We start from the raw sequence: 27,076 nt of genomic DNA, 5'->3' as shown, positions 1-27,076 counted from the left end.
TTCCCCTTCCTCCTTTTCCTCACAAAGCTAACTGGAAAGTGTTTTTGAATACACATCAGGATCTGGGTGTTGTGGTGTACACCTTTAATCCCACTACGAGGAAGGCAGTGGCAGTGGATCTCTGTGAGTTCAAGTCTACAGAGCCAGTTCCAGGACAGTCAAAGCTATGTAAAGAGACAATGTCTTTTTTAAAAAAAGAAGAAAGCATGATACTGGAATGTGGCTAGTAGCACATTAGATCTACGTGATTGAGTTCTCAATGAGGATAGGTAGGGTGTGTTCATGAACACTGATGCTATAGCCAATAAGAATGTACAGGAACCCAGAAAAGTCTACTCCGTGAAGAAGGGTGGGGTCACTGTAACCCCCTGTGTGTGGGGGGCTTCTCTCTTTGACCTGGGGCCAGGTTGTAAGGTCATAGGCATATCTATGAAGTCTCTCCTAACAGGCCAGAGATCTCCACCAGGGCTGCCAACCCCAGCTCAAGGGCTCACAGACAACAGGAAATCATCTCTTGTTTTATTGTTCTAGACAAAATCTCTGGTAGCCTAGGATAGCCTGGAATCAATTTTGATCGGCCCTGATCTCCCTGTGTCTACGTCCCAAGTGCTGAGATCACAGACAGGCGTCATCGTGTGGGATTGGCACGGGGATTTTTCTCCATTAAAGTTTCAATTCCAGGGTTCTCCACAGTGTCTCAAACGATACCCGCCTGACTTGTCAGCTGACTGGCTTAGAGTGAAGGGGTGCAGAGTACACTAATCCCCATCTTTCTTATCTCATCCCCACAGCAGACACTTCCCTACTGTCAGGCTCACGTGCAAAAGCCTGGAGAGATACTTTCAGAGCCCGTTTCTTCTTCTTCTTCTTCTTCTTCTTCTTCTTCTTCTTCTTCTTCTTCTTCTTCTTCTTCTTCTTCTTCTTTGTTTGTCTGTTTGTTTGTTTGTTTGTTTGTTTAAGAAGCTAGAAATCAACCCCCGCTGGATCATTGATATTCTACCCAAAAAAATATCTGCTTTACTTCTCACTGTGCAGGTTTGGGGCTCACACTGGTCTCCAAATAGAAAATTAAGTCGGCTGTTCTCCTCCGGTCCCTACGAACCCTGTTACTGTTACTCTTATCCCGAGAGCCAAGGGCATCCGAGCTGGCCAGCTGTCCCTGCTGAAGTCTCTCTTTTCCCAAGGGGCTGGACCAGAGAAGGGAAAGGAAGGAAAGTCTAGAGGAAAGGGCAGAACCACTTCCCCAGTTCTTCCAAGAAGGCCAGGGTTCCTGTTTTGTGGATGGAGGTAACAGCACAGGCAGAGGACTTGTCAGTACATAGTTCTGAAAGAGACACTCTTACTTACATTTGATGTTAAGATTGTGAGGTATAATAGTAAGGGGTGTTATTTATATAATATAATCAAGGCTGAACTTACCTAACAGATTTAATCCCTTCTTTAAAAAAAAAAGTAATAATCTAACTTCTAAAGAATAAAACCACTACCACCCTTGACTTCTCTCCCCCTCCCCCACTCCCAACTGGGGCTGACCTGGAACTCCTGGGTTCAAGTGGTCCTCCAGCCTCGTCCACGGCCATTACTATATCTAGATTTAATCTTAAGGTCTTTTGGGGGGTAAGGAATAAGAAACCCTTGCCTTTCCCAGACTTGTCTCTCATCTCCCACTGGGATTGGTGGAAGGCAAGAACCAACTCTTATGTACACACACATACACACACACACCTTGTTCCTTAATCTCCTAACGGTGTGTGTGTGTGTGTGTGTGCATGCGTGTGTTGCAGAGAATCTAACCCGTGGCCTTACTCATTCTAATTATGCTCAACTAGGAGTTATAAATACCCAGCCAATAAATGGTCTTTAAGAGGAAAGAAGTTACTATGCGATTCAGTTCCCTCGCGGAGACAGCGTATTTCTGTTTATTTCCGATATAAATCAGCCTGTCAGCATAAATCGTGCGTGTTAAAGCTCACCCGGTGCAGGTAAGGGCTTCACTACTGGAGAAATCCTACTGTGTAGGATTTAAAAAAAAAAAAAAAAAAAAAAATGTGTGGGAGGCTCTGCCCGGGGAGGCGGAGTCAGCAGAGTTTAAGCATTTCTGACCAATCAAAAGGAGACTGTTGGCGCGAGGAGGGGGAGGATAAAGGGGGAGCGGGAGATCGAGAACCCTGCCCAGTCACCAGAGCCAGCCCTGCCTGCTGTTTCCTGAACTAAGTGCTTCTGCCCACCCAGAGCAACTGATTCTAAGGCCTGACTCTAGCAATGGCCTTCGCAAATCTGCGCAAAGTACTCATCAGTGACAGCCTGGACCCCTGCTGCCGGAAGATCCTGCAAGATGGAGGGCTGCAGGTGGTGGAGAAGCAGAACTTGAGCAAGGAGGAGCTGATAGCTGAACTCCAGGTAAGGCGAGCCGGACACAAGCATAATCACCTAATCACCAGGCATCTTTATGGCCAAAGCCGCTGACCCCAGTGGTTCCAGGGCTGTCCTCCCCTATCTTATCAGTTGGTCCGGGGGCCTCCCGAGATTGGGGACCAGCAGTGGGAGGGAGGAAAAGCAGAGAGGAACGAATGGCCTGGAGGTGCAGAATGCAAACTTTTTGTGCTTTTTGCTACCGCGTGTTTCTTGCCGGCGCTGCAAAGTGCAGCTGCTCCATCTGGTCCTGCGGGATGCCAGAACCTCTCTCGAATGCCAGAACCTCTCCGGAGCTTTCGTGCCTGGCGACCCAGGCTGCGAGTTCCCGGCTCGGGGTGCTACACGCACACCATCCCTGCTCAGTGCAGACTCCTGGGGTGGAGGCAGGGGGCGCGGGGCGCTGGCACTGCTCCTGCGGGTCCCGTGGCATTTGTGGCAGCGGACTCGCACCGCCTTTTGTCTGATGCAAGACCTTGGCGCTCATTCCCCCGCCCTGGGGAGCGCTCGCAGGATTCCGGGCGGCCCGGGGGTGCAGCCGGAGCCCCGCGCCGCCCACGCGGCCGCCGCCTGGAGTCAACCTCCACCATTGGCTTCATCGCCGATCAGGCCCGACTTCACTACATCAGAATCCTGTCCCAAGCGCAGTAGGGACAGGTTACTTCTACGAAGTCTTCGGAGCAAACCTCTAATCGTTATAAAACTTAAAAGTCTTTCACTTATTTGAAAAGCTTGTGTCAATCGGGTGACTTTGTTCAGACGTAAGGAAGGGGTTTCTGCTTTTTCTGCTTTGTGAGCACTTCAGTTCCTGCCCTTCCTGTAGATCTAATCCATCCAGGTATGCTGTCTCTGTCCCAGCTGTACTGCCCCACCCCCAAAGTTCCACGTGCTCAGCTTAGGGCCTGCAGCCAGGAGGAATGTACCAGTCTTCCTGCTCAGGCTGAGGCCTCAAACCGCAGAGACCAAGCGGGGTTGTTCTTGCAACCCTGGAAACTCTCTGAGCTCGCTTGTCTATTTCTCCCAAGACCCTTCCCCGCCCCCAATCCCTTTTCCTCTACCGAGCTAATAGCCACGTGCCCAGCAGCCCTTATTCGCAGACTTTTTCTAGGCCCGGTCTTTAAGAAGCTTGGAAGAGCTAGGTGGAGATGACACATACCTTTAATTCCAGCACTCAGGAGGCAGAGGCAGGTGGATGTCCATGAGTTCGAGGACAGCCAGGACTACACAGAGTAGTCTTTTCTCTGTCTCAAAAAGAACAAGAAAAGTGAAAATGAGCTGGCTGGCTCATGCCTAGTATGAAGGAGGCTGAGTCAGATTATCTCCGAGTTCGAGACCAGCCCGAGCTACAGAATGAGACCCTATCTATAAAGCATGACAAGAAAAGGAAAGGGGGTGGGGGAGAGTTGTAGGTTTCTTGGGGAACAAGGCCCAACTCTGAGACAGCTAGTCAGGTGACAGTTCTGAGACAACAAACAGTGGAGCCTGTGGGAATGGAAAGTCCAGAGAAGGGATTGTTGTTATGGTCTTTATGGGTGGCTCAGGCTGTGACTCTCCCGTGGAGCCATTGAGTCCTTCGCATGTCCTGTGACAGTGACCTTGGTTCTAAAATCTAAACAGTGGGCTGAGCAGGAAGGCTATAGAGTGGCTTTCAGGCCACCAGTGGCAGCAGGCTTTGCTGCTTTCTAGGGGCAGTGAGAAATGTTATATCCAATAGAGGAGCGGGAGGAGGGGGTGTGAGGAGGGTGAGGAGCAGGCCAGGCCTGAAGGGTAGGGGTGGGAGTCCAGTGCTAGAAATGCAGGGTGCTTTCAAGCAGCAGAGACACTTGGCAGGAAAGAGGAGGAGGGTGGGTGCCACTGACTTGGCTGGCTGGTCCTTTGGGAAGCTCTCAGCCTTCAGTGTGCCTTGGCAAAATACCCAGTTCAGAATGCCAATTAACTAATCTTGGATTACCTGTAGAAGGACCCACATTTCCACCATCCCTCCTCATTTTATCTCCTAAGAGTAGCCTGGCAAAGTGTCTCCTGCCAGGCCCCATTTTAATCTTTGCAGTAAGAAGCAAGGGTTCCTTCCCCCTTGCTGGAACTGGCCTCTGCTGCTTCATATTCTGGGCATGCTGTTTGCCCTAAGCCCAGGGAGATGTTACCATTCACTCTCTTCCGTAGTGATAGACCGCCAATCACCAAGTCGGAGCACACTGGGGCACTGAGTTTTGTAAGTCACGATCGGTGTTATGGAAAACAGTAGAGACGCAATAATATTGGTAGAGTCTTGTTTCGTGTGTGGGGTTTCAGTTCCCTGTATTGGAGTGGGTGTGAGGGCATGTGGATGTGTGAGTGTATGAGCACAAAGACACAAATTAGAGCAAGTTAGAGGGCTCCTTTTTCTTATATCACAACCATTATTATTTGAGACAAGGACTCTGCACGCGAGCACACAGACACACACACACACAAACACACACAACACAACATGCTCTGGATGTGATGAAACATGCCCATGTAATCCTATTACTTGGGACACTGGAACATCAGGATTGCCACATTGCAAGATCATTTCAAAAAACCAAAGAGAGAGTAGGAGAGGGAGGCAGGCAGGCCGAAGATGTTGCCTCATGCTTTTAATCCCAGCACTCAGAAGAAAGGCCAAGGCAGGTAGACAGATCTCTGAGTCCCAGGCCAGGGGAATCATTCGGAGAGCTTCTCTAACGTGCCCTATGCACTAAGTGTTAACAATAATTGAATTACCCACAAGGCCAAGGCCATTCTCCTGGGAAAGAAAGCGTGTGTGAACTTGAAGAACAAGTGCGGGGATAGGTTTCCACTGAGTTAGCACAGTTTTTCTGGAACAGCCGTAAATCAAACATGCCAATGGCATACTGTTTCCTAGCTCTGAAGCCTAGGAGCAGGAAAGGCAATGTCTGTAGGCTAATGTGGAGAGTGTGTGTTCCAGATGAAATTCAAGGCGAAGACCCATGGAGGTGCTTTTATCAAGGCACTTGCTTGATATTCCCACTTGGTGAGTGCAAGAGAAGAAAGAGCAGGTGCTGGGGTGGGGGTGGAGGGGTGAGGGATTCGATTTTGAGAGCCTTGAACTTAATTCTGCCTCTTCCCCAGTGTTAGAGCACTGGGGTAGAGTCCTGGGATTACAGGTATTCATCATGCATGACAGAGAGTGTTCTAATCCCAGTACTACACTAGGAGTTTGGTTAGGTGTGATCATTTGGGCTGTAGAGCAGGGGAGGAGCACCCTGGAGGAGTCTTTGAGGGATGAGCTATGGTCCTAGAGAAGGGACGAATGGTGTTTAGGAGTGCCGGAGTCTGAGGGCTCAGCACAGGGTGGGGTGGCCGGTGGCCTCAGTCAGTTTGTAGTGAAATAAGCTGAAGAAATGGCATATAGTTGATGTTATAGAAGGCCTTGGAAACCAGCAAACTCTGACTGGTGTTGGCTCTAACGTAGGTCCCACGCCTTTAGGACATACCAGCTTTGGAAGCATGTCTGTGCCAGTCTTACTGGAGGCTCTAAAGGTTCAGTGTCAAAAGCTGGCTGGGGCAGGTGGGTAGAAGTATAGTTCCAGGGTGTGGGCCCCTCAAAGCAGACTCAGCCAGGGAGAAAAACAGCACTGTGACTGCGGTAGTGCTTAGGGGCTGTCAGAGAAGCAGACAGTTGAAGTCCCTGCGTCCTCTCTGCAGCTGCAGTTTCCTGTGGGGAATCCCCCAGAGCAATGATTGGGCAAGTTACCTGGAACTATACAGAGCAGGGCAGGGCAGGACCTGGGCTTAGGATCAGAGAAGAGAGAAAATGGGTCCCTTCTCCCTATTTCCCTGTGTGTGAGAGATTGGGGGTGCAGGGGAGAAGCAGGGCAGAAAACAACCTTCAGATGTCAGTTTTTCCTTCCTCTGTTCTGTCTACAACAGCCTCCTTCAGGGGCCTGCCTGGAGCCTTCCCTGCAGGCACAGCCCCACCCAGGGAGGATGCCTCCAGCCCGAACAGCTCCAGAGAACTAATTCTAGAACCAATCTTTTTGGTCTTTCTTCTTTCTTTCTTTCTTTCTTTCTTTCTTTCGTTCGTTCTTTCTTTCTTTTTCTTCCTTTTTTTTTTTTTTTAAGGCAAGGTCTCTTGGCCTGGCCTGGCCTGGCCTTGAATTCTGTCATTGCTGCAGGTTCTACAACTGCTCCTCAGCAAGTCAGTCCATTCCAGTATTTCAGCCACCCCTCCCTCCCCACAGCCTAAATACCCTTTGAGCAGCAGCCCAAGCTTCATTCACTTCTCTTTTCCCAGCAGAGATAAAATAGCTCTGTTCTCTCACCTTGTCACTCCTCCACTGCTCCTTCCTCCATCCCAGGCTTGTAAAGGCAGTGTGGGCCTCACCCTAGGGCCAAGACTCTTAGATTCACAGCTCTTCCCTCTCCCTTCCTGTGGGCTCTCAAGAACCATTTTCCTTTCAGCAGGCACTTCCTTCCATTTCACTTACTTACTCCGCCAGCCAGCGTTTACAGCCATCTTCCTTCCACGTGCCTGGCAAGGGGCTCAAGGAGTGAGATTGGATCCCACCTCTGCTCTTGAGCCAGCTCAGTGTCCAATGGAAGAGGTGATGTGGAACAGGGCCAAGTGCCATCCATACCTGCCTATCCTGTTTCCTTCTCCCATACCCGAGGCCCGAACCTAAATATCTCTGAGATAAGGGATGCAGCTTAGAGGATGCAGGCCAGACCGACGATGAGTATACAGGAGTTGCTGTTCTTTCTTTGGAATTTACCCATGAGGCAAGGAATGTCAGTGTGTACAGAGTTCACTGGGGCATGAGTCTGGTCACACTGAGGTATACTGTCAGGATGGGTTATTCTCTGGCTCTAGGTCCTTATGGGGGCGCCATCTATGGAAAGATTAATCAGATGCCTAGAGCCAGCAAGCCGATGCTATAGCTGTAGTGTACTGACCAGGTACTCATGTCTTATAACTGCTCTCAAATGTCCACATTACCCTACAGTGTGCAAAGAAGCCAGATGTGCCTGTGAGTGGGCATTTGTGCCCACCGGAACCCACCGGAGTCCTCAGGTACATTACAGAAAAATTGTATGAACCCTGGTATTGTCTTCCTCTGCCCAGGACTGTGAAGGCCTCATTGTCCGTTCAGCTACTAAGGTCACTGCTGATGTCATCAATGCAGCAGAGAAGCTCCAGGTGGTGGGCAGGGCTGGCACAGGCGTGGACAATGTGGATCTGGAGGCTGCCACGAGGAAGGGCATCCTAGTCATGAAGTAAGTTCTGGGAGCTGAGGGTGGCTCTTGCGTGTTTTTTGTTTGTTTGTTTGTTTGTTTGCTAACTCAGTGGTCTTGCACCCTGTATAGATGCACACACATTCTTGGTGGGGTGACCTCCCATCTTGTCTCTTCCTATATTTCCCTGCACCAGTCTGAAGCAAAGATCCCAGTTTCTTCCTAGCACTCTAGGCCCCAGAGGAGAGGGGTCCCTGTCAGCACTGTGTTGTTTATAGAAGCCCAGGGGCAAAGATCATGGCCAGCAGGCTATTGCTGCACTGCCGTGAGTTAGGAACCTGGTGGTATAGCTGCTCCCAGTCCACTTTGCTGACTCTGAGTCCTGCCCTCTTCCCCTCCCCCAGGAGGGTAGGGGTTAATGGACAGAATGACTGACAGAGGTCAGTACCTGATGGTGGAAATGTTAAAGGATAACCCATCCTACCCACTCTGTGGTCCTGACCCAGGGGCCGCCAGCCTCACTTCTGCCTACACCTTAGCTGCTTGCTGAGGGAAGAACTGGAAGTTCTCTTGCCTTGCACAAACTCTTACAGTCCTTTTGTTTTTCAGAGAGCCTTATAACTCTTTGTAACCTTCTACAGATGAGCTTAACCTGTAGAGGAAGCAGAAGTTTTAAATAAATGTGTGTTAGGCTTTGGAGTTGTCAACATGATCTCCTGGGGGCTTTTTTTGTTTGTTTGTTTTTGGTTTGTTTTTTTTTTTTTTTTGGTTGTTGTTTGTTTGCTTGTTCGTTTGCTTTGTTTGTTGTTGTGTTTTGGGGAGTTGGGCTTTTTCTCAGTTCGAAATTTGTTGAGTAAAAAGAAGAAACCAAACGGGTAGAGATAAAAACAGGAGCTTCATTCCTGATATGAGCCAGCTGATGGGACCCCAGGAGGGTTACTCGGCAGCAGGCTGACCTGAGTGTTGTACACTTGGCTCAGGGGCTCAGGCAAGGAAGGATCAGAGGAGAGTGTAGATGGATAGTCCCTGAAATGAGAGAGAACTGGGCCAAACTACTCTTCCATCTTTCCATCAGGTGTTTCCCTGCCTTGTGCCTGCCTGAGGGAGGGCCTCTGCCTTGGAACGGGAGGCCAAGGTAGCCTGGTTCTTAGGGCAGCAGAGTGTCAGAGAAGCCAGAATGGGGGCCCGGGGCTGGAAGTGTTGAGTGCTGGGTTTGCCTGGGCTCACTGACATTCTTCTTTTGGGTCTTTAGCACCCCCAACGGGAACAGCCTCAGTGCTGCGGAGCTCACCTGTGGGATGATCATGTGCCTGGCCAGGTAAGCCCCTGACTTCTCAGAAGACCCAGCGAGGTCAGTGATTACCACTCAGCAAGCAAACGGACCTAGAAGAGGTCCAGGTGCCTCCGTCTGGAGTTCTGCAGGGTGCTAAGCACACAGACACAATGTACTTTCTCTGGTGGCTTGCAAGTTTGCATGGGAGGATGGATGTTATCTTAGGGTTTTACTGCTATGAGCAAGTCTTATAAGGAATAACATTTAACTGAGGCTGGCTTACAGGCTCAGAGGTTCAGTTCATTATCATCAAGGTGGGAGCATGGCAGCATCTAGGCAGTCATGGTACAGGCAGAGCTGAGAGTTCTACAACTTCATCTGAAGGCTGCTAGGGGAAGACTAACTAGAATGATGGTCCTAAGCCCACAGTGACACACCTACTCCAACAAGGCCACACCTCCTAATAGTGCCACTCCCTGGACCAAGCATATACAAACCATCACATTCCACTCCCTGGCCCCCATAAGCTTGGTCAAAAACATTATTCTGTGGGGGCCATATCTAGGCATAGCACAATTAAAAAGTACATTTAGCCCAATTTCCACAGTGCCCATAGTCTATAGCAGTTTCAACAATGTTAAACGTCCAAAGTACAGGAAACCAGCTGGGCAAAGTCCAAACTCTGCATCTCCATGTCTGATGTCAAAGCAGCCTTCAGATCTCTTTTTTATCTTTGTTGACTGCAACAAACTTCTTTTCCTGGGCTGGTTCCACGACCTGTTAACAGCATTCCTCAGCAGATATCCCATGGCTCTGGCGTCTTGAAAATCTTGGGGTCTCCAAGGCAACTTCAATATTACAGCTTCTTGTTTCAGTGTCTGGGATCCACACATGATCTTCTGGGCTCCTCCAAAGGGCTGGTGTCACTTCTCCAGCTCTGCCCTCTGTGACACTCTAAGCTCAGGTTGATCCTCCCCAATGCTGCTGCTGTTTTTGGTGATCATCCCATGGTACTGGCATCTCCAATACACTGGGGTCTTCTGCTGCAAATAGGCTTCACCAGTAGCCTCTCATAAAGCTCTCTTCATGGTGCCAAGCCTCAAAGCCTTTCTTTGTATGACCCCTTTAGTCCTGGGCTATCAACTACAACTGAGGCTGCACCTTCACCAGTGGCCTTCCATGGCCTCTCACAGTGCCAAGCCTCAGCTGCTCTTCATGGTCCCTTCATGCCTTCAAAATCAGTACCACCTGTATGACTCTTACACGTTATCAAGTACAGCTGCAGCATAAGGTATAACCTTGGCTGTCTCTGTAACACAGCTTCTTTGCCCTCTCAGAAAACACTTCCTAGAAGATTTCACCTCAGTGATTTGGGTCTTATCTAAATCACCACTAATTTCTTAGCTCCAGTTAACCAGCATCAGTTGTCCCAGTAGTCCCTTCTATTTTTCACTCTAAAGCCAGAGCCATATGGCCGAAGCTGCTGAGGTGTTCTGCTTGCAGGAGCTGGAACATGGCCCCATGTTCTATTACATTATCACTAGCTTTCTGTTTTCCAACTCCTTCACTGCCTAAACTTGGCTGTCCTGGAACTGGCTCTGTAGATTGACCTTGAACTCAGAAATCTGCATGCCTGTCTCCTAGAATTAAATGTGTGTACCACCACTCCTAGACTTTTGGGAACTTGCTCTGTCTCAGGCTGGCCTTGAACTCGAGAGATCTGCCAGGTTTTATCTCCTGGGATTAAAGGTGTGTACCACCTTCCCTGGATCTAAATTTAGCTGGGTAGGCTCTTGCCCCAAAGCCCCACTCTCTTAATCTGTTATCTCTTAGAACACAGGATTCCTCACCATTTCACTTCCTGGTGCCTCTTTAATACTCAAATCATATATTTTATATTTTTCCTTCCTAAGGTTGCTGTGTTTGTTCAAAATGCTTACCATAAGACGTAACCAGAGAACAAAGTCTCTGCTAGGCTTTTTTGAGACTTGTCAATGCAATTAATATGAATCTCTTTACCTTAGCCTCAGACTCTTCAGACAAGGGCAAAAAGCAGCCACATTCTTCACCAAAATACTACAAAGACAGTCTGTACACCACACACTGAAATTCCTCTCTTGAAGCCTCTTGGGCCAGGTCTGCACAGTCAAATCACTCACAGCAACAGTCTTCCATATTCCCACGAGGATGGCTCAGTAAACCCCACTTAAAACATTCATTCCACGGCTCTCCAAATCCAAAGTCCCAAAATCCACACTCTTCCAAACAAAAGCATGGTCAGGCCTATCACAGCAATACTCCATTCCCTGGCACCAACTTCTGTCTTACTTTGAGTTTTACTGCTGTGAACAGTCACCATGACCAAGGCAAGTCTTATAAAGGATAACATTTAATTGGGGCTGGCTTACAGGTTCAGAGGTTCAGTCCATTATCAAGGTGGGAGCATGGCAGCATCCAGGCAGGCATGGTACAGGAGGAGCTGAGAGTTCTACATCTTCATCTGAAGGCTGCTAGTGGAAGACTGACTTCTAAGCAGTTAGGTTGAGAGTTCCACACCCACAGTAACACACCTACTCCAACAGGGCCATACCTAATAGTGCCACTCTGGACCAAGCATATGCAAACCATCACAGATGGTAACAGCAAGCTCACAGAGAGTATATACACCCTCCTACACACTCTCTCTCCTCACACCCATGGGTGCTGTGCCTTCTTTAATCCCCAAACCTTTGAGGATGTTCTCTGTACCCTGCAACCTCAAGTACCATATGTGTCAGGTATCTCTGCTAACTTGTTAAGCATTGAGATTTTCTGTTTTAACCCTTGACTCTGGTTGGGGCAGCTAAGTCATGGTCTCCAGCGTCTACCTGACACTACCCTTCTTAACCTGTCGGTGGTGACCCCTTTGACAAATCTCTATCTCCAATAATATTTGCAGTGCAATTCATAACAGTGGCACAATTACAGTTATGAAGTAGCAACAGAAATTTTATGGTTAGAGGTCACCACAACACGAGGAACTGAACTGAAGGATCGAAGCATTCGGAAGGTTGAGACCCACTCTCTAGGCCTGTATTGTAATGCATGGGATAAACTCTTATCATCATTCATGTGCCTACCTGTGGATTCTTTTATCTAAGAGAGCTCTTCTGGCGGGGTTCTGGGATGTGTGAGCCTCTTGGGGACAGTCTAATGGCGTATATATATATATATATATATATATGAATGCATCCTAACAAGCCAGATAGTTGTTTGGCAGATATGACACACTTAATAGGCATTTGTGTGTGTTGTGTCTCTGTGATACAGGCTTTCTAGTAAAGGGGGGCTGAAGCTGTTCTGAATCCTTTTTAAAGATCCAGACAGTCAGCACTCTTGCCTGGGGCCTGAAACCTGCTGTGATTAAAAAGTTATCTCTTTCCTCCCTTCTCCTTCCTGCTGGGTGAGTTAACCTTTGCTCTACCTTCTCCCAAGATTCCTGCCTAGCAGTGCAACATTGCACTGGTCAGTGAGGGGAGGGGAGGAGACCAAGCCCAGCATATGCAGCAGATGAGCCTCATCTAGGTTTCCCGAGGTCTCCCGAGTGATACTTTTGCCTGTCAGAGTATACAAAGTCTCCCTCAACACAACCCTTCCCTGAGGGTGAGGAAAAGGTTTCAGAAGGAGGAAGTTTCCCTCCAATGCCAGGGGCAATTTATCGAAGGAGCAGTCAGAGTACTGTAATTTGAAGAGGGTCCCCCTTTCCCAGAATCCCTTGCTGATACTCCTCATCCAAGATGGGTGTAAACCACTTTGTGTGTACCTTATGGGGAAGGAAGTACCTGACTCAGAACGCTAGTGGGTGTTCTGCTCTCAAGGCAGCAATCCAGGCCTAAGTGCCTACAGCGTGCATGAATGAACTCCTTCCCTCAGGAGATGAGTGGTGTGGGCCCGAGCGCTTCTCAGAGTCCAGCATGGAGAAGGTGCACAGCACAAAGCCATTCCTCATTGTTCCCAGAGGTGGTCGTGGGGCCATGTCCCACAATCTGTGTCTTACCCTTAAATCCTAACTTTGTCCTAATTGACTCTCTGCTGGATCCAGAAAACAAAACACGGCAACTCGGACTTGCACAGGAGTCAATAGAAAGAGACAGTCTGTGGTGTGTGGGTGAGTGTGGGTCAGAAATAGGTAGGACAGGTGGTGGACGTGTTGGAAGTATTAGGATCATTCAGGACTGAGTAGAAAGGTCTGGGCTGTGTTGCTACTTGCCTCAGATTAGCTCTCTTGGTGTTTAAGAAGGAAGGTTAATCACCTGCCCCTTGATAACAAGAGAAGCCATCAAGAGTGGTTGGTCCAGAAGAAGAACCAAACAGGAGTCTTTGAAGCATCTGTCCCTATAAGCTTTTGAAGGCTGGTGCTGCTTACAGGAGAAAACTTGCCAAACCCACTCACGCTTCTTGGTGCCTTGGTGGTAGAGCACATCAGATTCTTCCCCCAGCCTCCTGGCTAGAGACAGATGTCCTATGGTTCCCAAATCATGTCCTACCAATGTTCTCACTGTCCCAGCCTTCCCTTACACACAGTGTCCCTGAACCTGAGCCCCCCAAACCCACGTTGTGAGGTTCCCAGGAAAATGGCAAAGATAGATGGTGGCTGCACTGAGCTATCTGTGTACCTTCTTCCTGGCCTGTAGGGTGACCCACTGAACCTGCTGTGTTCTTGCAGGCAGATTCCCCAGGCAACGGCTTCGATGAAAGATGGCAAATGGGACCGGAAGAAGGTGAGCTCTTGCCTTGCCTTGCCTTGCCTTGCCCATGCGGGCTCAACTCCCAACCCTTACTCTTGGACCTGACTTGGTCATCTTTGCCTTTTGCCTTTCTGGTTGCAGTTCATGGGGACAGAACTGAATGGGAAGACACTGGGAATTCTTGGCCTTGGCAGAATAGGAAGAGAAGTGGCCACCCGAATGCAGTCCTTTGGAATGAAGGTAAGAGGTTTCCGGACACTTTGGATGCATTCTCTCTGAAGCAGTATTGGAAGAGATGGCTAAGCATGGAAGAAGCTGAAGGCTTTGTTGTACATGGATCTCTAGAGCCTATTACTAAACAGGCAGTAAAGTCAGAGAGAAAAAGGAACTTTGATCTCTCTATTAGGACATTTGAACTCAAAAGCTGAGAATTCTTGATGCAGGTCCCTCAACTCCTGGGTGTCAATAGCCCTGTGTCTCAATGGGCCAGCAAATGTTCTTCCATGACACACATCCTTTCTTGTGGTGTTACAAGGGCCTTCTAGTTATTCTGTGTCTCCTCTCTGATGATTTAAAAACAGATTTATAGCCAAGAAATGCTTTCTGTCTTCTCTATTTCCCTCATTATCCCAGCAAAGTTTAAAGGTGCCGATAGATGGGCATAGTGTCCTGTGTTTATTATCTCAATATTTGGGAGGCTTTGGCAGGTGGTTCACGAGTTCAAATCCAGCCTGGGTTACATAGCAAGATTCTTTCTTTAAAATACCTGCTTGTTTGCATGCCCTGATATGAGAAATTACTAGACAGCTTCATATCTCAGAAGTCACTTCAACCCTCTCTTTTTCCAACTGTGGGATCAGGAAGGTCCTGGCTGGATGATGGACAAATGTGACCAATGCTTGTCTGCCATGAGAGCTGAAGGCAGCTGAGTGGATGCCAACGGACATTCCATATTTAATGTGATTGTTGAGGGAATTACAGGGATTATGGTCACACAGCAGCCAGAAGGCTTTAGTTAAACATAATGAGCAAATTGTTGTGACAATAATCAGATCATCCCATGATGAATTCTGATCTAAAAGCTGAGGTCTGTGCTTTAGCAATCCTAAGTACATGGAACCAATTCGGCTGAGCATTTCATTGACATACAGTGGCTCGGGACAGACAGTAAGGCTCTCAGTCACCCCATGGTTCCCATTGTCCCTGTGACATTGATAGCTAGATTCTTCCAGCTTTTGAACACTAACACTAGGAGACCTTGGCAGTTACTGAATCCAGCCAAAGAGCCCCGTTTTGTTTCCAGAGTAATGACGGTGAGAGGGAAGCCTGCCCAGCCACCCGGTGCTGCCCAGCTGCTCCCAAGCCTATGTGCAGCTTTGAGCATCAATGTGAAGAAGTGATAGGATACTTCTCAGACATGTGTTTGTCTGAGAGAGATATGTAGTACCCACTCATCTCAGTGCTGGTCTGTAGCTTTGAGTGGGTCATACGCAACATGCTTGAATGTGTTTAGGATAAAATTTAACTATGTAGGCTAGCCTCAAACTTATAATCCCCCTGCCTCAACCTCCTGAGTCCTGGGATGATAGGAATGCACAGCATAGGTAGCCGTGTTTAACTTCTACCAGGGTTTTGGGGATATTGTTACCTTTACTTGGGGTTGCTTTTGGCCACTCCTACCTGCTTCGGTTTGGAAACATTCTTTGTGAACTCCTAGAATGTGGCTTGTAATACCCTCCCTGGCCAAGCCTCTTCAGTGATCTCCAGCTCAGCCAACCACCCTGCAATGTTCCTGGGGTTTAGTGAATGTCATCCTGGGATACAGAGAATCTCCATCATCTAAGCTCCCGCCTTTGTCCTTAAAGCCACCAACAGCAAGATAACATAGTTCTAAGTATCTAGATTAGGAAACAATGGTCACATTAAGAAATTATGTTACATTTGTGTGTGTGTGTATGCATGAGTGTGCACAGGAATGCACATTTATGGAGGTCAGAAAGATTGTGAGACTTGGTTCTCTCCTTCCATGTGTGAGTCCCAGGGATCCAACTCAGGCACCTTGGTAGTAAGTGCCTGTGCCTGCTGAGCCATCTCACTAGCCCTGTGATTAATTCCTATTAAGCTCATTTCCAAACTAGTCTTGTTCCCTTGAGAAATAATAATTAATCTGGTAGAACGTGGAAATGTATAAACATCTCTTTACCTTTAGACCTTTTCAATGTGGGAGTTTTGCTTGATTTGTTTTGGGGTGCTGAGTCTTGAACCCAAAGCCTCACACAAGCCGATGAGTCGCTAGACCACTGAACTACATCATCACCCCTCTCATTGTTTAGTCTTGAGACAGGGTCTGGTTGAGTTACCTGGGGTAGCCTTGAGCTTATGACCCTTTTTTCTTGGCTTCTAAGTGCTGAGATTATAGACACCATGTCTCTCCACCATGTGGGTGCCGGGGATCAAACTCTGGTGGTCTGAACTTGGCAGCGAGCAACCTTTGCCACCACACCATCTTACTGCCCCCAACACCTAGAATTCTTAACCACCCAGGAACAGTGACCTTCATACCCAGCCCCAGGTTCAGCACAGGTGCAATGGGATAGACACAGGCAGGAGGGAGGAGGGGGCTGGGGAGAGCTGGGGGTGGGCCTTCACCTAAGCAGCTTTGAGGTGACATTTTGTTAAGTTTGTATGTAAAAGCCATTGAGGTTGGCAGAAGGCGTTCCAATGCTCGAAGCACAGCTATGAGGAAGGGGGAAGACATGTTCTGATCAGCTCTGCCTTGGAGCCCCTTCATCTTCAAGGCCTCATTTCTCCATCCCTTGTTGAGCCAGTAGGGCCCTGGAGCTAGAAGAGGAGCCTCTCAGCGCTGCCTCTGTAACACCATCAAAGTGGCGCCGGGACCCTTGAGGAAATGTGTCTTAGTTACCTAGAAAGGTAACTGCTCTGATAAAACACCATAGCCAAAAGCAACTTGAGGGGGCGGGCATTTAACAGGGAAGTCGGGGCAGGAACCTGGAAGCAGAATCCCAAGGCAGGAACTGATGTGGAGGCAACCCAGGAGGCGTACAGCTTATTGGCTTGCTCATGCTAGTTTCTTATACCACCCAGGACCACCTGCCCGGGTTTGGCACACCCACAGTGAACTGGCCTCTCCCATAGCATCATTAATCAAGGCAATATCCCACAATATTGCCTAAGACCAATCTTTTTTTTTTTTTTTTTTTTTTTTTTTTTGCGACAGGGTTTCTCTGTATAGCCCTGGCTGTCCTGGAACTCACTNNNTGGTTTTTCGAGACAGGGTTTCTCTGTGTAGCCCTGGCTGTCCTGGAACTCACTTTGTAGACCAGGCTGGCCTCGAACTCAGAAATCCGCCTGCCTCTGGCCTAAGACCAATCTTATGGAGGGATTTTTCTCAGTTAAGACTCCCTCTTTCAGGATGTCTTTAGGTTTGTATCAAGTGGAGACAGACAGACAGACAGACACACACACACACACATCAGCACACTCCCCAGCTTCTGTACACTAGGACATCCGAGCCTTTTCTGGACATGTAGGAGCCAGGCAGGCATACCAGTCAGCCTGTCTGCTTTTGCCAGCACAGTCCCCTAGTGTGAGAACTCCGGCCCAGTTCATCTCCTTTATGCCCTAGTTATTATTGCTTAGTGAAAAGCAGGAGCCAGGCCTCTCCCAGCTAGACTGTTCCTGGCAGTCGCCTGCGGGTAAGTGAAGAAGAAACTCTTATCTCTGTGTGAGGAAGAAGCTGAGCCCCTACTCTCTGACCTCTCCTTTCCCAGCCTCCTCCCCTCACCCCAGGTACCTGCTGACACAGCAGGGACAGTGGCCGGGCTGTCAGCCCTGAGCTCTGTCTGCCTTGGTCCCCGAGAGTAGAACACACCACTGGGTGCTCCTCGGTTACACAGGGCTTTGTGGTCTCTGATGTTCTTTTGCTTTCCTCACTGCGTGTGAGAAAACAAATACATCTGGACTAGAGATGAATGGGGCCATTGTTCTGGTCAGCTTTGGCACCCGCAGACAAAGACGAATTGTGAGGGTGAGGCCCGGGATTTTCTCTCTCCCCCAGAGTGTTTCCTTCTCGGTACAAAGATGAGCAGGCTCCATCAGAGGATGATAATAATGTCTGACTAGGCCCTCGGAACCCACAGCCCTTCATGCTCTGTGCTCCGGTCCTTACAGGGCCACAAGAGGCGGTGCCTTTTTCTCTAGCCCTCGCTGGTGGCTGGGATGGATGGGGGGAAGGGAGCTCCTTGGCTTTACTTATGAACAAGGCTAATGATGCACACTAGCACTAACTTATTCACCATTAGGCCCACAGTACTAACTTATTCACCATTAGTGCCCCCCCCCCCAGAAGCTCTATGTATAAAAAGAAGTCTATTATTGTAAGGCAGGGCTTGCAGTCTGTAATTTTAAGTGATTCGCGCACCATGTAGTAGAGGACTACAAGTTCTGTCTCCCAGCCCTAGGCTCCCAGAAGTAAGACTCTGACCCAAGTCATATCTTACAACTATCTTGGCCATATAGCTAGGCTCTACTCTGACTAGCTCATAACTAAAGACACCCATTTATTTTAACCTACACTTTGCCATACGTCTGGTTACCTGTGTTCTGTGGCTGTGGTACCATTGGCCTTCCCTCCCCCCCAACCCCTCCCCTGCCCCTTTCTTTCCAGAATTCTTTCTCCCACCTCTATTTCTTGCCTAAGGCATAGGCCATAGGCTTTTAAATTGACAGGTGAGGCATCCATACAATATACAAGATAATCTCTCTATATAGAAGGACAGGAAAGGGGTGGGTACCACTCCTCTCTGCAGAGGGAGGGAGCAACTAACTGCTCAAGGATGAGGCCTCATTCCCTCCCTGTTCTTATACCCAAATCTACTCCAAATGCATCCTTAAAGGGTTAAGGGGAGTTTCTTTTTTGTTCTTGGAATATATTTGTGTTAGAATGCTAGGGCAGTGTGTGTGGTGGCCATCTCGCTCAGAGTTCTTAGTGTCAGGGTCCTCGCCCATCTAGAGGACAGCAGCTGAGGAAGGATGCCTGGCTCCATGGCTCCAGCCACATCTCTTGGTTGCAGCAGGCACACCTGCCTCAATGGATTGACTATACCCTTCCTCCTCAAGAACATTAGGGCCTTCATGACATATGGTTCCTATGTCCCTTTCTCCATAGTCAATCTCAGACAAAAGTTGAGCTTGGTAGGGAGGCCTCCTGGTAGATCAGGCAAGGGTACTTAGGTCTTCGTTATTGCAAAACCCACCTGCCTGCTTTCTGAATCTGCCTGGCTGCTTATGGGGAATAATAACTGAGGTCATGGCTCCTCCTGAGACTTGAATGAGTCTTCCTTGAGATTGTCTCCAATGCTGGGTTTCATCTCATTCAACTCCTTTCTCTCACGAGGTGTGTGTGTGTGTGTGTGTGTGTGTGTGTGTCTAGGGGGTGAGAGGGGTAGGGAAGGTTTGCATGTGGCGGTGTGTGTAGCATGGATTTCTCCATGCCCTCTTTTTGCTCAGAGTCAGTTGTCTCTGTTGGACAGTGCTGCCCTCGCCCATGATTGCCCCCATGCTGACCTGCCCCCTGCTCTTATCCCACCTTTCTGCCTTCCCGGGAGGCGTGTAGGCACTAGACGAGCAGGCCCCGAGGCCAGAGTATGATGCCAGGAGTGACCACTGCCTTGGTTTCTCCGGGCTAACACAGGGAATTAATACCTAATCCATCAGGTACGATGTAGATGTGCTATCACGGCCACTTCTTCAAAGGCTGAGGTAGGAGGATTTCAACTGTAAGGCAAGCCTAGGCTTTAGAAACAACAACACAGCACCAGACACAGTAAATGTTACATAGTATTGCTGTTATCAGCTTGCCTTAGCTGTAAGCATCTGTGCCCCACCCGCTGCCTTGATGACACAGAACCAGTTTCATGAGGCTGAAAAATTTGCCTTTGGTCACTGGAACTTTAGTATGAGTTGAGACTTTAAGCTCTGCATATTGTGTAATCTAGGTTATTTTAAAACCAGGGGCATTTTAAGTCTCACTAAATCAAATTCAGAGAGAGGGCTCTTCCCCCTTCTTCAGCCCTACATAGTATCTTAACCTTCTTTCTAATGGCACATCTTGCTTTATCTTCTGATTAGAAGCTGTCCCCTCTCCAGTCCGTCCTGGGCCTTACAGCTGCATCTACCAGCCTGTCTTCTGTTTCCTGTGGCATGTTCCCCATGGGAGTGCCCTCCCTCACCAGTCTCCTGTCTCAGGGCTTCCAAGACCCACTTGGTCCAGCCACACCTAAGTTGCTCCTGCACCTGCTGGGGGGGGTTGGAGGTTGGTGACAGGCAACCTTTTCCCCTCTGTGCTGGCTGTGCTCCCTGCTGGTTCTGTAAGCCTCCTTCCCGTCAGGAGTGTAGCCCCAAGCCTACTGCACTGTTCTGAGAATTACCGTAGGGAATTCAGTTAGGTTTAGTGTGGCACCAGTTACTAATGGTGCAGTTACTGATAATGATACTATTGATATTAAGATGCCTCTGCCTTCTCTCACTTCTGACCAGACTGTAGGCTATGATCCCATCATCTCTCCTGAAGTCGCGGCCTCCTTTGGTGTTCAGCAGCTACGGCTGGAGGAGATCTGGCCTCTCTGTGACTTCATAACTGTCCATACCCCACTCCTGCCCTCCACCACAGGTAGGCTCTCAGTGTGGGTTTTCTGCAGACATCATCAAGCAGGTGTAGGGAGGGAGCTGCCTGGGGCCTGCTGAGCATGATGATACTTTGTTACAAGTCCTTGCCTCAGATGCAGGAGGGGTGAGCTCGCTGGGAAAGCCAGGTGTCTAAATAGACTGAGGTAGTACAGCTGGCATCCCGGGTAGAGGCTTCATGGGACCCTGCAGGGCATTTTGTTCTTGGAACACCAAGCACCATTTCCTAAACTTCTTGAATCTAACCCACATACAGTACAAGGTCTATTATCCCAGAGCATCTAGGAAGACAGAAGTGAGAACAAGGTAGCTAGCTATCCAGGAGAAAGAGGCCTTTGGGGAGATGTGAGTTATGGGACCTGTGTTAAGTGAGAGGGTCAAGAGCCATCATAATAGTCTCCGCTTTCTTCCAGGCTTGCTGAATGACAGCACCTTTGCTCAGTGCAAGAAAGGCGTGCGAGTGGTGAACTGTGCTCGAGGAGGCATTGTGGATGAAGGTGCCCTGCTGCGTGCCCTGCAGTCTGGTCAGTGTGCTGGGGCTGCACTGGATGTGTTTACAGAAGTAAGTGCTTACAGCCTCTGTGTCGGGGTCAGAGGGTAAAGGTGAGGGGGGAGCACAAAGGCCTTGGGCAAGACAGTGCACCATCTTGAAACATAGAAGACAGTGTGCCATCTTGAAGCCCAGGAGCTCACTGTGTGCCAAGAACACACCTGCGGTTTTGAAGAGGCTGTGCTGCCTTCTGCAAAACTAAGGTCCTAAATAGAACCCATTCCTGGTTAAACTGTTAAATAGTACCTGTTCCTGCTCAGGCTGTTGCCATATTGATGACTTGGAGAAGACAAGGGGAGTTTGTGTGTGCCACTCCTGATTCTTAAGTCAGCCATATGGCCAAGAAGATGGCCTGCCTGGTACCCATTAGCTTTCCTTGTTTCCTCTTCCCTTCCCAGGGAGGCTCAGAAGCCCAGGAATGATGACAGTATTCTCCCAAAGTCCCCAGAGTGTACTCTTTCTTGTCCCAGCATGTTCAAAGGTTTAGCCTCAGCATACAGAGTGCTGAGTATGCACTTGCACCAGCCCTATTGGCCTCTCTCTTCAGAGATGTTATCTCAGCATCTGGGTTCCTTGGTGTGGCCCCAGAGGAAAGAGTGTGGACCTTGGCTTGAATACAGGTTCTAGCTATGAGGCCGTGGCAAGTCACTGGCCCCCTCTGAAGCCCCACAGCACTGGGATGTTCCCAGCCAAAGGTGCACAGTGTTTTGGTTTGTGTTTCTGGGTCTCTCAACTCTGTTACAAGCTCCACTGTGTAGGACCGTCTTCTAATTATGCAGTAGCATCTTCTGCCATGAGCATCTTTGCATTGTCTGCTGGGATCCGCATGGTTGCAATTCTCAAAGTTCAGTGGGAACAACAGCAGAAGGTGTATAGGCAGTTCATAACCAATTTAGAGATATCTCTCTGGGTAGGAGCCACCACGGGACCGGGCCTTAGTGGACCACGAGAATGTCATCAGCTGTCCCCACCTGGGTGCCAGCACCAAGGAAGCCCAGAGCCGCTGTGGGGAGGAAATCGCAGTCCAGTTTGTGGACATGGTGAAGGGGAAATCTCTAACAGGCGTCGTAAGTATCACAACATGAGACTGGGGCCTGGAGTCTGGGAAGAGAGAAAAGGCACAGACAAAGCAGCTAGGGGTGGACAGGCTCAGCCCTGGGAACTGAAGAGTTGGAATCTGTACTTGAGTTGGCACTTGGGATAGATGGATGGAGCAGCCCTTCTGTAGTCTTGATAGCTAAGACCTTGGAGCTGGGAGTCTGTTTTCTGAGCTGTTATATTGTAGCCTTGCTGCAGAGATTTGACCCTTCCCAGGCTCAGCCACCAGAAAAAAAAGGCTCCTTTGTTGTCCACATGCCTTGGGTGTGGGGTGGTGTTGCTAGGGTGACTGAGCGAGGCTGTGTGTTTGTGTGTGTGTGTAAGATGGGGGAGGCGGGTGTGTGTTAGGCATTCTTTGCATCATGTCCTCAGTCAGAACTCACCCCGCTTTCTCTGTGAACCTTCCCTGTTAGTTGGCCCCTTGCTTAGTCTGGGGAATACCAGGTGCCCCCACGTTCTGGCCCCAGTCCTTCCTGGGGGCTTGTTTCCTCTTTCAATGCTTTCTGGACCATTGGAGCTGTGCCTCAGGTTTTTTTTTGTTTTGTTGTTGTTGTTGTTGTTGTTTGCTACTCATGATTGTGTTTGGTTGATTGGTTTTAGTTTGGTTTGGTGTTTTTTTGAAGCAGGGTCTCACTATGTAGCCCTGGCCTCAGACCCAGCTCTACCTCCTGAGTACTGGAGTTAAAGGTGTACCCTGTCACACTCACTGTCCACATCTTATATGACATAACAGGTCTATTAACTTGTTAAAGCTGAATTCTAAGTTCCCTGAAGACTGAAAGGCTGTCTTTAAGTTTCTCTGCAGCCTATGTGAATGACCACCAAGCAAGTACTTAATACTCTGCAAAAATCAGTGGATCCAACTGGATGTGCGAGAGGACCCATGGCCTTTCTAACTGACTCACAGCCTGGAAAGAGTCACTGGTTGGATCCCGCTCAGCCCTCCTTCCTCCATTTAGACAGCTCAGTTATCTGTCTCAAGACAGTCAGGATGCCATTTGGTCTGTGGTGATTAGCCTCTTTGAGAGCCACTTGTGGTGTAAGAGCCTACAGAGCCTGTGGTGACCGTATGGCATTGACCTGTTTGTCCTCCGTCCTCTGCACACTGTGTTGGCTCCCTGAGACCAGAGCACATTTTCCTGTTCATCCGGCCTCGCAGTGAGTTCTTGAGCAGCTGACCTTGATTGGGCTCCTGGCTGAGTTGTCCAACCAGAGAATGGAAGCCTAAATGAAACAGCCCCTCTCCTGCCTCAGCTGATGCCCTGCTAATGAACGTCCCACATTTTGGGCAATATGACAGAGGACCTGCTCAGCTTTTTTAAAGGCAGGCTTCTGCCCCCTCCTTGGGATCCCTTTGAGGTAGCCACCTGCCCTGAGGTGGTGGTGAGATCCCATGACTTTCTGACAGGAACTTCTTCACGCAAACTCCATGGAGTACAAAGACAGAGTGTTACCATCTTACATAAACTATGAAATCTCTCAGTCACCACAAACATTAGCAAATTGAATGAACCACCCCAAGCTACTGATAGTCTTTGGAAAGAGATGTTTTTATTACAAGAGGACATCTCTCCCTAATTATGCCTGCATCTTCTGCAGTTCTCTGACCGTAGCACAGACGAGCATGAGGACCAGGTTGGTTTCCAGAGGCGCCTGACTCTACCCTAGCATCTTCCTATTTATTTTCAAGCCTGACCACTGCACATCCTTTTATCTTTGTTATGGACCGACAGTCAGTGAGCACATCCCCAGGCGGGGCTCTGTAGGCCCCACCCACTGGACAACAGTGAGATGTGCTGCAGTTTCTGAGCTGAGCACACCTGCTCTGTCTAAGCCCTCCTCCACCTCCTCACCCTCATCCTCTGCCTTTCCTTCCTTCCTCTCCTGCAGCTTTTACAAGTAGCGCTGAAGACGTGTCTAGTGATAACTGAAAATAAGAATAGAAGCATTGGTTGTTTTCTCATCTCATAGCCACTTATTTGATTCTCTTCATCAAACCCGAGTTCTTGTTCGTTTGCCAGTGGGGTGGGCGATTGGCTTGTGTTTAGAGACGGGGTTTTACTCTGAATCTACAGCTGGCCCCAGGACACAGAGAGAACCTCCTCCCTTGGCCTCCTTACTGCTAGAGATCATACGCAGGAGCCACCAAACCCAGATTTAAAGCCCAGGGTCCTAGTTAAACTCCTTCTTGGATGGATTCTTTCTAAGTAGCCTCAAAGAAATTGTTAACACCTGACTGGAAGCCAGAGCATCTGCAACCACAAAAAGGAGTAGGAATTTTACCTCAGAACAAAGAAGCTCTGTTATTAGAGGTCCCTGGGAGGGGGTTGGGGGGAGGCGTGTGCCCTGAGACTCTATACTTGGGATGTCCAGGGATGTTCTACTTGGTCCTAGATGCTCAGTTTCCCAGCATGCCTCAGTATCTTAGCACTGGTGAATGTTTGAAGCATAATACAGTATAATCAGACCTGCCTGAATGTGTTTATAAGTCATGGCAACTGAGCATAGTGTTCAGTGACAAATGTGAACAGTCACTTAAAATAATCAAAAATAGATAATAAAATGAGCCAGATGTGGTGGCTCACTCCTGTAATCCTAGCACTTGAGAGTTAGGTAAGGCTGGAGTTTCACCAGGCTAGACTATGAAGGGAGACCCTGTCTCAAAATAGAAACAGGCAAATTGGATCACCATCCCCGAGATGCACCATTCTGCCTCCCCACCATCTGTGACTTCCATGTTTTACTGTGCTGCCCCGACCCCTCTCTGTCACACAAGAAGCCAACCTCTCACAGAGAGAGCCAGTACCAATGCTGCTCAATGAAGGAAGCCAGGCTTCTTACCCCTGTTCTGGCCATGTAGTGTAGCTGAAACTTTCTGTGTCCTCTTGGGCTCTGCAGTACTTCTCACCTACAGGGACAAGTCCCTGTTCCCTGCTTGATGGTTGGTGGCCATCATCATCCACAACCTTAGTTGCCTCTCCATGCCAAGCTGACCCTTGGCCACACAACACTGGTTCAGCTGTTCATTCGAGCACGTGTGCCCTGATTTAATCCTCCTCTCTCTGCAGGTGAACGCCCAGGCCCTCACCAGTGCCTTCTCTCCACACACCAAGCCTTGGATTGGTCTGGCAGAAGCATTGGGCACGCTGATGCACTCCTGGGCTGGCTCCCCTAAAGGGACCATCCAGGTGGTTACACAAGGTGAGGAGAGGTCTGGTCAGGTCCACAGCAGGAGCTAGGGGCACTGCCTAGGGACAGGGAAGTGGGGATGTGGACTTATCTCTGCTGGGTGTGTCCAATGCTCATTGCGGATCTAGTGGCAGATTCAGGGGACTTGGGTCCTGCTCTGGTGTAACTCACCCACTATGGAGGTGGACAAAGGAAGTGTGTAAGTGGGATACAAATACCCTGGGAAAACGTATTTGTCACAGATAACAGTTATGCAATGTTTTTAGGATATGCATGTTTCCCATGTAAGAGAGACCAGAGAGTTTCTCTTTTCTTTCTTTCTTATTTTTTAAAGATTTGTTTATTTATTATATGTAAATACACTGTAGCTGTCTTCAGACACTCCAGAGGAGGGTGTCAGATCTCATTAGGGATGGTTGTGAGCCATCATGTGGTTGCTGGGATTTGAACTTAGGACCTCTGGAAGAGCGGTCAGTGCTGAGCCCTCTCACCAGCCCAACCAGAGAGTTTCATGTTAAAAGACATTGGAATCTGTAGAGAGATTTTAAATTAGGCAACAAAATTGTCTGGGTCTGATTATGAACCTGTCGTTGCATGCAACTCTGCTTTCTTCTTGGTAGTGGGTCCACCATTCTGCAGATGGAGTGGGGTGGTCCCTTCTTCCTGTACACCCCTTCCTGTACACTCTCCCTGTCACCTATTTGGCACCTGACTCTTGGGGAGAAAATGTGAAGTTGGGCAGGACAGTTAAACCCCAAACACTGGAATTACCAGGGACAGGCACAGCCAGGGGTACCATGTCCACTGGCCTGAGTACCCAGGCCCTGAAGAAGCATGCCAGGGGGGCTGAGGGCATGCAGTTACTTCAGTGTTTGCAAGGGTCTCGAGTTCCAGCCACTGGTGGCATCACACAGTTTTCAAGTATCTTCTGGGAAGACAGGCAGGCTATGGTGGCCTGCCATGAGTTGGACTGCATTTTGGAGGGGAGTGCCTCCAATTGGTTAAAGCTTCTTAGGTTTCTGGACTTGGAGCCAGATCTGCCCCAGCTGGCTTTCAGCATTTGGAAGCAGTCGCAGTGCCCAGTGCAGGGTGCAGTTGGGGTTCCCAGGGCAACAAGGGCCTTGTAGCTGAGGGTTAAGTGCCTGTGGCTCCTTACCCCCTCTTGTGGTACCCAGTAAACAATGATCTTAGGGCAACCTTCTGTGTCCCCAGGAACATCTCTGAAGAATGCTGGGACCTGCCTGAGCCCTGCAGTCATTGTCGGCCTTCTGAGAGAAGCATCTAAGCAGGCAGACGTGAACTTGGTGAACGCTAAGCTACTGGTGAAAGAGGCTGGCCTCAATGTGCGCCCCGTCGTTACTCTGAGCACTGCTCTGCCACCCCTCTTTTTTTTTTTTAATTTGTTTCTTTAAGACATTCCCACAGAACCCAGGTTGTCCTTGAACTCCTGATCCTCCTGCTATTAACTCCGCAGTGCCAGGATTATAGGCACATGCCCCTTGGCCTCACTCCACCCCACATCTTAGAAGCCTGTTCACAGTTTCACTTGGGTTTGCTTCTTGCCATCCACCCTGCCTACTGATGAGAGCTAGTCTTAATTACTTCATCTGTAAAGGGAAAAAGCATATGTCTGAGCATTTCGAAGTGAGCTCATACTCACAAAAATACTGTATGTATAGTGCAAAAATGCTCTGAAGCAGGCAGGGGGGGGTGGTCCTCCCTTTATGGGGCATATTGACTGTCCCAATAAGCTAATGTCTGGGGGCATAATGCTCATGCCATTTGTCCCTAGCCCCAAATCACTGAACTAGTGAGCCAAGACTGGGCCAGGCTAGATCTCTCTCTCTCTCTCTCTCTCTCTCTCTCTCTCTCACACACACACACACACACACACACACACACACA

General features: G+C 49.0%; 1 protein-coding gene across 1 annotated transcript; it reads left to right on the top strand.

Annotated features, from left to right (window-relative positions):
• Positions 1-2,166: 2,166 nt before the first annotated feature.
• Phgdh (phosphoglycerate dehydrogenase) lies at positions 2,167-26,753 on the top strand. Its single transcript, XM_021159109.2, has 11 exons — positions 2,167-2,400; positions 7,520-7,671; positions 8,882-8,947; positions 13,608-13,662; positions 13,771-13,869; positions 20,188-20,320; positions 20,748-20,896; positions 21,799-21,951; positions 25,051-25,183; positions 26,384-26,514; positions 26,646-26,753. The coding sequence occupies exons 1-11, from the start codon at positions 2,263-2,265 to the stop codon at positions 26,751-26,753; spliced, it is 1,317 nt and encodes a 438-aa protein (XP_021014768.1). The 5' UTR covers positions 2,167-2,262.
• Positions 26,754-27,076: the final 323 nt, after the last annotated feature.

Source organism: Mus caroli, chromosome 3 (assembly GCF_900094665.2).
Source record: "Mus caroli chromosome 3, CAROLI_EIJ_v1.1, whole genome shotgun sequence".
NCBI lineage: Eukaryota > Metazoa > Chordata > Mammalia > Rodentia > Muridae > Mus > Mus caroli.
The sequence above is the reverse complement of the archived record's forward strand: the minus strand, read 5'-3'. Positions and strand labels throughout refer to the sequence as shown.